At 37.8% G+C, this 13,437-nt stretch overlaps 1 protein-coding gene across 1 annotated transcript in view; it reads right to left on the reverse strand.

The window, feature by feature from the left end:
* GBA (glucosylceramidase beta) overlaps positions 1-13,437 on the reverse strand; it is a 502,181-nt gene that overhangs the window by 348,489 nt on the left and 140,255 nt on the right. The window contains exons 3-4 of the mRNA XM_044079308.1: positions 8,178-8,369; positions 5,703-5,849 (exon numbers count right to left, since the gene is read on the reverse strand). Of these exons, the coding sequence (XP_043935243.1) occupies positions 5,703-5,849; positions 8,178-8,369 (339 nt within the window). The remainder of the gene's footprint in view (positions 1-5,702; positions 5,850-8,177; positions 8,370-13,437) is intronic.

The following is a 13,437-nucleotide window of genomic DNA, read 5'->3' on the forward strand; positions in this document are numbered from 1 at the left end:
ATACATCATTAAGACCTGGGGGTCTATGTGCTCTTAGATCTACTATCCACTTGGATTCAGCTAACGCTGTTCTATGCTTGATGTCACCCCCCCCCGTCATTGGTTCTAATATTGACAATACATCTGAACTTGAAAGTGTGTGTGGGATATTGGTTAATATGCCTATAGAGGGCATTGCTCTCTTGACCTGTTCTGATGTTGCTAATATGTTGTAGAATCCTAACCTTCAGCATATTATTGGTCATACCCACATAGAAACTTTCACATTGTTCACAATTGGCCATATATACGGAGTGTTGTGTCCTGCAAGTTGCCCTCCCTTTGAAATAAAAGGTTTTTGTTATATTAGGATGTTTATACTCAATATCGCTATTGATATATGTACAGGCCTTACAGTTGCCACATGGATGTGTGCCCACTCTCATATTGGGTGTGTATCCTTTGTCCAGATGTATCTCTTTACATAGTAGGTCCTTAAGGTTATTATTCCTCCTGTAGTTGAACATAGGACATTCTCCCACTATATCCTTGAGGCCAATATCACTTCTTAGTATATTCCAATTATTTTGTACTATCTGGCAGATATCTTTAATGTTACCGCCATAAGTAAAAAGAAGTTTAGGTTTATCCTTCCTACGACAATTCAATTCAGTATATGCCTGTCTATCCCTAGCAGGACCTTCCATCCATGGCCTATTCTTTGTTTTTCTGTATTGTGTATTGCTACTCACAACATTACTAACCATAGCTCTCCCATATCCCCTATCTGTAAAATGTCGACTAAGCCTAGATAATTCTTCATCAATACATATTAAGAGATACAGGGCATTTTTTGGGGCTATTAGCCGAAGTTACCAAATTGAAGGGGGAGAGATTTCTGATGGCTACATTGGATGTCAGCAGTTTATTTACTGTTATTGAAAAAACTCACTCAAGATGCCTTCTCTTCCAGAGAGCAATGGATGCTAAGTAATCATCTAGCTCTCAATGCTACCAAGACCAAACTAATGACATGAATACATTCTTAATTACTAGTCAAAACAACTCACCTCTTGAAATAGTGTCAGAGACCAAACTACTTGGGGTCCAAATAGAAAACCAACGCTTTATAGACAGAATGCCTAACTCTAGCCCATAAGCTTATTCTAACCTCTGTCCCTCCCTTTCCTCTGCCTTTAAAATGCACCTACCTAACAGAGTTCTAAGGTCAAATAATCAAAATCTACTAGAAGTGCACAAACCTACTCATCCCCAGGCAAAACCTTCTTTCCTTCAGCCTTACCTTCAAAAGTCTCTTTTCTTACATCTAGCATCACAGTGGGAATGCTCTTGCTCCCACCCTACATATGTTTGTTCTCTAATCTGTACTAATGTTTACATTTGTTCTACTACTAGTATGTCTCTTCTCAAAGTATTTACTGTTATTACTGATATTCCATAATTGATAAGTTTTACTTTTAGTCTGCCTTCATACTATTAATAACTGTCTGTACCTACATTGTCACTGTCAAATGCTGAATGTACATTTTGTTTTGGAGCATTTCTCCCCAGGACTCCATTGAAAACGGGTTCTTTATGGCCCAATGGACTATCCTGGTAAACCAACTGCAATAAATAAATAAAAACTATCGTTATTAATTCATTAAAATCAGCTCAGAGACAATATATAACAAGAGTGTTGGGAATAGCAATCCTACCGCAAACTGACAGATTAAAACAGCTTAAATTGTCTATCATCTTATACAGATCGAGGGGGAAAACTCTTCCTTGGTATGGGAACAATTTTAAATGAAGCTTTTAGGTAGGAGATTGGTTTATCTTTATCAAAAACCAATACTAGGAGATGAGACAAGGGGCCTTTATTTAAAATAGTGAACAACAGAAGCGGAAAACATGACATAAGACATTGCATAGATATTGAAATAGATTACTAATACTGTTCAGAAAAATTGAACAGCATGGTAGTTTTAAAAAGAAGAAACAAACATGGGTGAAAGGAAACATGTATGCATTATTAAGGAGTCTGCACAACTGAGGGACTTTGCAGCTTTTGTAAATTAAGGAATCTGCACAACTCAGGGACTTTGCAGCTTTTCTAAAGTATGAACCTGTGACACAGTATCATCAGATGCTAGGCTGATATGTTAGACAGTTATGTGACTGACAGTTAAAAATGTCATCACAAAGCTGTAAGCACAGAAACATACACAGAAAGATTGAGACAGCAGGATCTCAGATGACCCCCGCCCCCTTCATCCATGGGACAGCAAACACATAGTGTGACCAGATCTCATTCATTCCCAGATCAACAGGAGATAGCCATGGTACAGTGTCACACAGGCAGTCATAAGGGAAGTTTGTACTAGACCCCTAACTTCTCCCACTTATGGTTATGACATTAGCATGCATATCACCATAGAGGCTATCTATACCATTCTACATGGTCTTGCAAGTTCCCAAATTTGTTCCCCTCTAAGGCTGTCATCAATGGCATGGGTAGTCATTCCCATGCCTCCTATGCCCTATGGTCTTACTTGAAGTACAGCTTATTTTTGCCTTATCCCTGGAGTGACAAATGTCAAATGACAGAGCCACCAATTGCCTCCCCCTGGGCAGACACACCAGCAGAAGCCATGTATCTCCCACCCCAGCCTTTCATAGTTTAGTACTAGGCTATCTGCCCTGGGGCATTTATAAGCCTAGCCATACAGTGCCTGAGTCACTAAAGGAACTTGTGTTCTCTAGGTTGCATTCAAGACTTTATCCCTTTCAGCCACAGAGCTGGGAGAATCATACATTTTATATTATCTTCAGGCTAGTTGTGCCCAAAGACAACTCACAAAACGGAAGAACATATGTCCCAGATCAATGACATGAAGCGATACACTTGAGTGACTCCAGAAACCGTCTTAATCATACCCTTGGAGTATTTCCACGTTTATACGAGAAAATGTTCTTAGCAGATCCCACTGCTTTTAGCTCCTCTGCCATCACTCAGTTATGAATACATACCCAGTTAGTTTGACAGGAGAAGCCCTAGCAAGAGAACACAGCCAATGTCATAAAATGAGTTGTGTAATACTGTCTTTCAACCACTTTGTCCAATACAGATATTAAACTAACTTAGTTTTTGTAATTAGGCTCCTTCTTTGAACCCCTATTTATGTTGAAGGTTCATTACTACAGACCTCAAATCTGCAGATACCTTACCCAAACAAAGAAACATATTAAAGTGGTTTGGTACCAGGTTCACACAATATTCCAGTCTACTTTTTAAGCCTTATCAATTATAAGTTTCAAACATTTAAGCTATTTCCCCCTGTCTCAGTCTCTTCATCTTTTACCCTCAGGCCAGGTCTAAAGTGTCCCTGTGAACTGAAAAGTAGCTGCTATGGTGATATATAGAATAATTGTAGTAATAATAGAATTGTCTAAGAGAAAGGTAAATGGTAGGTCTGATACATGTGTAACTGTATGTATATGTCTCTCTTTTAAGCATGTGGAATTGTATGCATGTATTTGTCTTCTCAATTTGAGCATGACACGCAATTTTGTTTAGACTTCACTTGTGGTGTCTAAATGACAATAAAGTTTACTATGACTTTGACTTTATCTGAATCTACCATTTAAAAAAAATAATTACAGAAAACCACAGTGAACCTGCTATGTTCCAGCAAACTTGAAACAAACTCAAATAAAACATGGCCACTGAATTCAAATCATTCAGCTATAATATGAAGAGTTTACAAATAAATTTAGCCACTGTTTTTAATACTTGAATTTAGAACCACATTTACTACTTTCTACTGTAAGAAACAACCTGGAAACTTAACTGCGTTACCATATTATCTATACTTCATGGAATTAATACTACAGGAACACTCCATTTCAGGTTACTCTGTTAGCCTGGCTTCTTGGCAGACAGAGATGGAGGGCAGAGCACAACCCAGACAGCCGCAGTTTTATTAAGAGCTGCAGCTCTCAGTAAACAGGGAAGGAGTGTACAGGATTAAAGAGAATTACCCACTCACCTCTCCAAGGGGGTGGTGAGAGTTTTGAGCACTTGGAGGCAATTCCCGTGCTGTAGACTGAAGAAAACACATTTTAGTTTTCAGTGATAGTGGATGGGACTGTTTAATAACAACAGCCATTAAAGAACTGTGGGAATGTCAATTACAGACAGCTTAGTGCATGCCCTTTTCCCTGAACAACCTAATGAGCACTTCACAGGGAAGTAAGGTTGCAAAAAAACGGAAAAATCCAAGAAACCACCACTGACAACTGACAGCTGCCTAAATGATGACGCCTTTAGAACTCTCAAAAAAGCACACACACACACATATACATTCGTGTGTGTGTATGTATACATACATACAGACACAGCTGTACACACACACTACTATACTTGACATACTCATAACAAAATTCCTGTGTCTGCAGAAACTATATTGCATAAAAGAAAGACATAGCCATATATGCAATAAATGCAGCTGATTTCAGAGTTGATACTATCTACTTACAGACGCCTTCCCATTTTTGCATATGCAAACACTGCAGCTCCCACATCTGAAATCTGACTGGAAAGTAAAAATACCTTTGTTTTCAAGATTCTAATTCAGAGAAAAAAAATATTGCATGGAAAAAAATTAAGTGAACTGGATTCATTTGGGAATGCAATTAACTCCACTTTTCTTTTGCATAGGTTAAGTTTTTCACGTAACACTATTAAGTTAAGAGTGAAACCAGCAAAGATAAGCCAGAGAGCGGTGTCTGTTTGTTAGTTACTCTTTTGCTCAAAAATAAAAATCCAACAAATTCCACCTTAGATTTTCAGGAACTTTTTGGCTTATTCATTTCTGAGGAACAAAAGGGCAACAGATCTGGTTTCTTCTTGGTGAGATCTAAATGTAGAAAAAGTTTAACAAATGCTCCCAGCTTTCTGGCTGTGCAAGTTATTCCTTTACTTTTTTTGTGCTTATACACTGGCAGCAATCTGAACATTGTAGGATAGCTACTACATTATTTCAACCTCTGCATTTTTACAATATATTAAGCATTTTTCACAGTCTCTTTATAACTCAACACTGCCCTTTCACCCTTGTTTTAGAGATTATATAAAATCACTAACTGGCTTTTCTAACCTCTGCATTAAACTAGAAAGGAAGGTCTTTTAATATCCATACTCCATTTTTATGTCCTATTTTTTCATTTACTCATCTGTGTTTTTACCAAAGGAAATCCATGTCCTCACTCTGTGTATCCAGCCATCTGTACATTATGCAAGTGCTACTCTCCATTTGTCAAAATATGCTCTCAGAGTCCCAAACTGATGTTTAAATGTTTCTGTCAGTAAAAAGCAAGATATAAAATAATGCACATTTTGTACTAATAAACTGCATGTATTTTAGGACTCATAAAATGCACACACTGATTACAGATAAAGCCATATAATTTGCCATTTCCTTGTTGTGGCTGTTATTTCACCAATAATATAGAACTCCTAGTGGATGTGGCTCAAAATGGAGACTATAAACACCAATGTAATAATGTAAGAGGTTTGGACAATTAACAGGCTCCCTTGGTACCCACAGAGATCCACATGTTTAACAGATGCATCAAATACTCAGCTAGCATTCAAAGAAACATCTCAACAATTAAACAAAAATAAGTCAGTCCTGTGAATAACCAGAAGTGTTTCTCACCATCTTCTGAGAAGTAAGAGCGCAAAAGATTTTCTTGGGCCTCTTTAGTGAGTGATAGGATATTGACTGTTGCTGAATCGGTCACTGCTCCTCCAAAACCTTTGATCTGTTGATACTTTTTGTCAACATTAAATGTGAACTTTAAACCTGAAAACAAAACAGAAAACATATATCAACATTTGGAAAGCATTTTAAACCTAAAATTAGATAGAAGGCATATGGCATATTTCAGTATTTGACAAATATGAAAAGCTGACTTTCTGCAGATTTCCCTGCAGCTTTCTCTAGAGAAGCAATTATGAGCTCTGAATGCCTACCTTACCTACTTGTACTTATAGATTTAGATATTCTTCCCCATATATAGCTTGACTTATCTACAAATATACTCCAAATATTACAGTGTTTGTGTGTGTGTGTGTGTGTGTGTGTGTGTGTGTGTGTGTGTGTGTGTGTGTGTGTGTGTGTGTGTGTGTATACATATATCTATGGAGAGAGAGAGAGAGCTCCAATACTTTAGCTGGCGAACACACGGATTGCGTTGGTAAATCTTGTTGGTGAAGCTGGAAGAATTATATTACAGTTGAACTTTACAGGGTTCACTGTAATATAATTCAGATGTTTTTTCCCCTTTTCTTTGTGGTTGTGGGTCCATGTCTAGTTAATTTATGTTCTGGGGGTGTAATCGACAGTGAGAATTATTTTCTGAGGGCTGTGACTTGTTCAACTGACACTGTGCAATTGGTTGTTCTGCTCAGAGACTTCCCTCTGAAAAAGATTCCCATCAAGGTCAGTAAAAGCAAAATGTTTCATATTTTTGCTGACTGCAAATATAACACCTTTGATTACATTTGCAAAAACTGTTTTTTTGGATATTTTTTATTTAATGAGTGTAACGTCCAATAAACGTTTTTGACATGCTTTCCCTCTATCAATATTCACTGGCAATTACTTAGAATAAACTTGCATACACATGCACAATATACAGTTTTTATGTAGCACAGTAGTGCAGCAGGTAGAAGGGGTTTTCTGAGTAGATTCTCAACTGAATTGCCTTCTGCATGCACTCCCTCTGTTTGCATGGGTTTTCTCCAGGTGCTACAGTTTCCTCCAACATTCGAAGAACATGCAGTAGGTGGACTGGACACACTAAATTGGCCAGAGATGTGTGTGTGTGTGTGTGTGTGTGTGTGTGTGTGTGTGTGTGTGTGTGTGTGTGTGTGTGTGTGTGTGTGTGTGTGGACTAGTCATCTGGTGGTGTGAACACTGACTCTAGATAGTCACTGTGTAATACCCAGATCCCATGTGCAAAAATGGGAAAAAGGGGTTGTGGATGGAGGAGTGTGTGTATACATATATATATATATATATATATATATAAAATATATATAAAACCAAGATATATATAATTAAAATATGTCTACTGAAAAAAAAATGAATGACCCAAATCTCTATGTTCACAAGACCAACACAAAAGGTACTCTTTGTAAATGTCAGCACTCTACTATGCATGTGCTGAGCAAAAATCTCAGAGCATGCAAAACTACAAATAAAAAATCAAAAGAAAATATCTTTTTTGCGGGGGGGGGCAAGGCCCCCTGCACCCCCACGCTCTGCTAATACTATATACAAACTCCAAGATCACAGACTCTCAGGGAAAAGGCACATTTCCCTACCCCGGAGATTGTTGCTCTCGTGCACTTGTTGGCCATCTGAATAGTTGCATTTTGTCGCCTAAACACAAGACAACCAAGAGACAGTTTATTTCAGCAGACCTAATATATATATATATATATATATATATATATATATATATATATATATATATATATATATATATATATATATATAAATACATGCTTTGTGTGTGTGTGTGTGTGTGTGTGTGTGTGTGTGTGTGTGTGTGTGTATCTTGCACATATGAGTCTACACATGCATGTGTAAAGTATGTCTTTACATGTACACAGTTATACCTCACAGATAAGCCAAGACTTAGTAGTTCTACCATATTTGGACTTTCCGCCACAAATGACAAATGGAAATAATGTTATTGTACCGATGAGAACTCAGGATCATTTTGCTTTATGACAGATTCCATCATCCTAACATAATTTTCTTTCTTTCTCAGAGATCTTAAAAACTACAAAGCCCAGCACTGACTTGTACCTCATCACATGAATCATTCTATTCAGTGTAGGCTGTATATTAGCTCTGCTTCTAACTTGTACAGGATGCAAGTTCAAAAGCCTACTCCCAAACGTATGACGCAAGTATAATACAGTTCTGTTCCTCACATTTGTCATGTTACATTAATAGCCATAAATAGGAATTTGCATATCTAAAGTTTCTCCTCCATCAGTCTGAAAATGTTCTTAAAAGCTTCTAGAATGCACCAGAATTAAACACAGTACACCACAGGTATAGAAGAACGTCCCTGCATTTGTTTGTGAGCCTACTATCTCTGCTGTCAGATGTTACCTGAATCTTGGATGCTCTTTATAAAGGGGCCTGTAGTGCTCTCTAAGCGTTTTCCAGACTTGCTGCTTTCATATAAAATATAACTCCCTTTTGCAGGCATCCTCAAAGGGTCCAGAGTATCACAATATGTAGTATTGCACACACATACCACTGAACTGTCTCCAAAACTCATGGAAGCACAGGGTCGTCCCCCTACAGGAAAAGAGACAAGAGGTTACAGACAGAAACTGCACCACACACAAGACAATCAGTGTTTTGTTCAAGGAATATAAAAAGGCATCTGTTTAATGCAAATATAAATATGCAACACCTTCTAATAAGTTATGAGAGTCCAGCTTCACAGTGGCATGAACAGACTGCAGGAGAAGAGACAGGTACGGACATAATTGGAGACCTATGCAGTTTCAGTTCATGTGCTACACCAGGTATAGCACACACAGATACAACCCAAGTTTTCTAAACTGTAAAGAAATTACATAAAAAGTAAAGATCAGTCCAAGAGGTTGACTTTATACTACTAAAGAATTAAGTAATACTTCTACATAACTCTTTTGAAGAAATGTCAAGGCAGTTTTCAGCTAGAAAAGGGACAAAAGGTCTTAATGCAATACAACAGTGCCCAGTAACAGATATATGGTGACTTTATCAATGGCACAACGACTGTAAGTCCAGATATGATATTTCACACAACAAACACCGACAATATTAGCCAATTTATTAAAGCAGCAGTATAATAAGAAAGAAACAAACAACTGTATATTTTCCCTATAAAGTGTTACACATAAAATCAAATTTGTCTGTGAAGTACTGTATCTTTAAGAGTACTAAGGAGTCTGTGGTGTAATTCAAGTGACAGGGCTGGGTTCTTCGGCCTGGAGTAAAAGCTAACAATGTAAACATCAGTTTCTGTGCATTTTCAATGCCACTCTGTCATCCTGAACCACACAGGCAACTACCTTCTCCTGCATGTCTGATACTGTTCCCTTAGACACTTAGTGTCAGAGGTCATGAACATAAAGGTCATAATGTGGTGCTTTATGTAGGGTCACATGGTATCCAATATGCCCAGCAATTACACTCACTGTTAGCCATAAGAAGCATCAGATAGTATAAAGAAACATACTTACGGTCCTTGAGACACAATGGACTGCGATTCATGAAACAGCTACATTATAACTTCACTATACACTGCTTAGATTAATACTCCGTGGACACTGACTCTTGATAACGGAACAAGATGTGTACAGTGAATTTATCTAACCTTTACTAAACTAATTTGTTAAATACACACTGACTTCTAATAGATGTGCATTCACTATATACAGACTATTGTAAGGCATGACTATTAATACACTCCCTTGACAGTTTGGATGCATAATTACTGTACAGTTTGCAGATAGCTGCATAGTACAGTATGTCCAATTAAAGTCAATCTTTATGGACAAAATTTCACTTTCTTAGTTATTTCATAAAATGGTTCTATATAGCTTTTCCTGAAGCGCAATCACTTTTTAGCCCTTTATGATCTGGCCTTATCTCTATTTACTATGCATTTGATCTAAGCATACTTTGTTTCATAACACTAATGAATTCCAAAGCTTTGTTTACTATATACTCATGTACACAAGTGTGCCCTGACAATATATATTTACCATGCATTTATATATATAATATATCTATACATACATACACACACATATACATACATATTATATATAAATATATAATACATAAATTTATATCTATGATATAAATTATTTATGTGTGTATGTATGTATATATATATATATATATATATATATATATATATATATATATATATATATATATATTGTTGTGTCTTTCGGCTTATCCCGGTTAGGGGTTGCCACAGTGGAACTCCGGTCCGCTAATGTTTGGTAGTGGATTTTTATGTGCCGAGTTACCAGCCCTGACGCACAACCTTCAACAAAGGCACACTCATTCACGCATGCCTCCACACAGAAAACGCTCTAGCTGAGAATCGAATGGGACAACGTCTTGCTGTGAGGCGACAATGCTACCGCAGTGTATATTTTATATATATATATATATATATATATATATATATATATATATATATATATATACACATATAGATATATACACATACATACACGCACTCTCACACGCATGCACGCACGCACACGCACGCACGCCACACTGGGTTCCCCATCAGAGGCTCAATGGGATCCACTAAAATCAGAGAAATGGAAAAAAAAATAGCCACATGGCTTAATCACTCCACCAGTGAATTCATCATTTTTGGGTCATCCGTTGTATTACTATTACAACAATGTCTACTACTTTGCTGTACTGAACAGCTAACAAAACTGGACATTCTGTCTGTGTGTATCCTAGAAAATTGTAGAAGCCTACAGTTTAGCCTCTATAGATGTTTTTTACATTGTAGCACCAATGTGTGTATCTCTGCTTATCTCACCTTACTTTGATGAGGGACTTGGGATACAAAAGGTCAGATAAAGGTTAGAGATGCATCAAATAAATACTGGGGCAAAACATATAAACTTGATTTCAGAAGACCTAAATGAAGTAACATTAGCCACCCTCAAAAAGCAACATGTTAGCTGCAGCTAGGAAGAAACAGTTCTTTCAAATGTTCATTATGTTAGGCTCACTGATATAGTAAACTTGCAAGAAATTAATTAAAAATTATGCATTTTCATGAAATTAGTTTATTCATTTTGCAAATAGCACAGGTTTTCCAAAATGAGGCCTGTCATTTCAATTAGTGATCTCAGTCAGAGCCGCAAGTTGTCTTACTAAGGCTTCAGAGGCAGGCATCCTCCCTAGGTCAAATTTAAACAGATACCAACAGAGGCAGTCTAGTCTGTCACATGATCTCTGCATGTATTTCTAGGACAGCAATGGCAAAGTCAGTGCTCTGGACCAAGTATAACCTGACAAGACTTTGACAAATTTGGTTTGGGGATTTCTCCTTGACCCACTGACATAGGCTCTACTGCAGTCGTATTTGGAAAAATACTAATTCTATCATTAATGTTTCATATTTTGGGGGGCTCACCAAAAAGATTACAGAAGAGAATCTACAGTGTTGTCTCAAAAAACAAGGAGTCAGATTTATACTGCTAGTATCTAGACAGTGGCCAGTACATAAGATGTTAGTAAGGATGTTAATAACCTAATGGCAAAACCCAGGGGATGATGACCTTCTCCATGATCTCATGTGCATCTGAAACTGTGACTTCTTGTAAAGGTTCACAGAATTTGCAGGACTCGTAAAATAGCCATTACCTTTTTCACATCATTTCCTTTGGGATATCGTAACAGTTTCAGAGAAGCTTTCTTTCGGTATCATGACCCTGCCATACAGAATGTCATAAGACACACTCCTCTCCCATGTTACACCAACTGTAAATAACACTTCCATTTGTCATCTGTAGCAGAAAGATCAAATATGGTAGAGCTATAAATCTGTGCATGTCTGAACCAAAGGCACTGATGGCAGTGGTTTGGTTGGGTATAGAAACAAAGTGTTAAGAGTTATGATTTGAGCTAGGAGTAAAGAAAGGTCTTTATGGGGAAAAAATAAGCCTTTTGACAGATGCTGCTACAATGAAGGTCTTTATCAAGACTAAAAATTTGAAAGCCAAGTAAGTAAAAAGAAAAGAGAATTGGTAGTACCTTTATTCTACTGAAAAAATAAGGGTTTGTTTATCACTAACTGAAGCATGGTTATTATTACATCCTAAAACTGAAAACTATACAACAGATTTGTAAACATGGTAGGTAATTGTGTACATGATAAAAATATCAGAGCCCTACATAATTTATATAAGCATCCTTAATCCCTGGAGTAACTGCACAATTTATAAACTGCCCTTACTCACCAAATTACGGAGTAAAAAGGGAAATGTAGAACCACAACGTGGTTTGAGATTTACAAACACATGAATCATAATGTATACTGTGCTGGGGTTGTCAGATATTATGTCTGTACATGTGCAGAATAAACACAGATAAAAGTGGATGGACACACACAATGACAAAGTACTGGTGATACTGTGATCAGCAAACAATGGCCGAGCACAGCATCATCAATACATGGCACAGCAGTGCACAAAACAAACTTAGTACAGGGATGCAAAAGCACAATACACTGTGGAGAAAGTACAGTTTTGTACCTACCATAAATGTAGATGTCCGAACTGGATAGCATCTGCAGTCATAACAACTGGGTTGTCCTGTCGTCAGGCAGCCCTGCAGTCGGCCGGATTCCAAAGTCCGGGTCCGGCTTCGGCTGATGTCGCACTCCACCCGACGTCATCTCTGTTGGTCTTCGGGTATAAAAGCATCAGCCAATGCCATTTTCCTCAGTGTTTCTTGCCCCAGATGCCAGTAGCCCTCTTGCAGGCTAAAATTTGGATAGATGCCAATGTTTCCAAATAGATAGAGGTAAACACAACAATAAGCATGTATGTACATATATACAAACAAATACACCATAAAAGACTCCCCCCCAAGAGCTAGCTATTAGGAGGGTAAACACCCTAGGAGTACCACAGAGGGGAAGGAGGGAGGGTAATCCTGACTGCAGATGCTATCCAGTTCGGACATCTACATTTATGGTAGGTACAAAACTGTACTATGTCCTTCATGGATGCATCTGCAGTCATAACAACTGGGTAGAATACCATAGCCAACTACGGGAGGAGGATAAAAGTAGATTATGGTGTGTTTAGGATCCCTTGCAGTACAGCAGTGGCAAACCCTGCTCGGGATCTGGAATATAGAGGCAAATTATAATGCTTGGCAAATGTATGCACGGAGGTCCAAGTAGCCGCCTCAATAATGTCTTTGGTTGCCACTCCTCGTAAGAAGGCTGTGGTAGTGGCTGTTGCCCTTGTAGAATGAGGTCTTATGTTCTGTGGGATTGGTTTTCCATGGAAGGAGTAACAGAATCGTATGCAATTTCCTATCCATTTGGAGATTGTCTGTTTGGAAATAGCTTTTCCTTCCCTTCCTGTTGCATAGGCTACAAAAAGTTGGTCAGTCTTTCTGCTATTTTTTGTTCTGTCCAAGTAGTAGCGTAGCTGTCTATGTACATCCAAGGTATGCAGTATTCTTTCCCTCTGTTTTGTGGGTTGGGAAAGAAGGTAGGTAGGTGGATTGCCTGGTTTAAAGACACTCTGGATACCACCTTGGGCATAAATGTAGGATTAGTCCTCATGGACACTCTATCTTGGTGGAAGGTTAGGAA

This window comes from Protopterus annectens, chromosome 8.part0 (assembly GCF_019279795.1).
Source record: "Protopterus annectens isolate FY-2018-M chromosome 8.part0, PAN1.0, whole genome shotgun sequence".
NCBI lineage: Eukaryota > Metazoa > Chordata > Ceratodontiformes > Protopteridae > Protopterus > Protopterus annectens.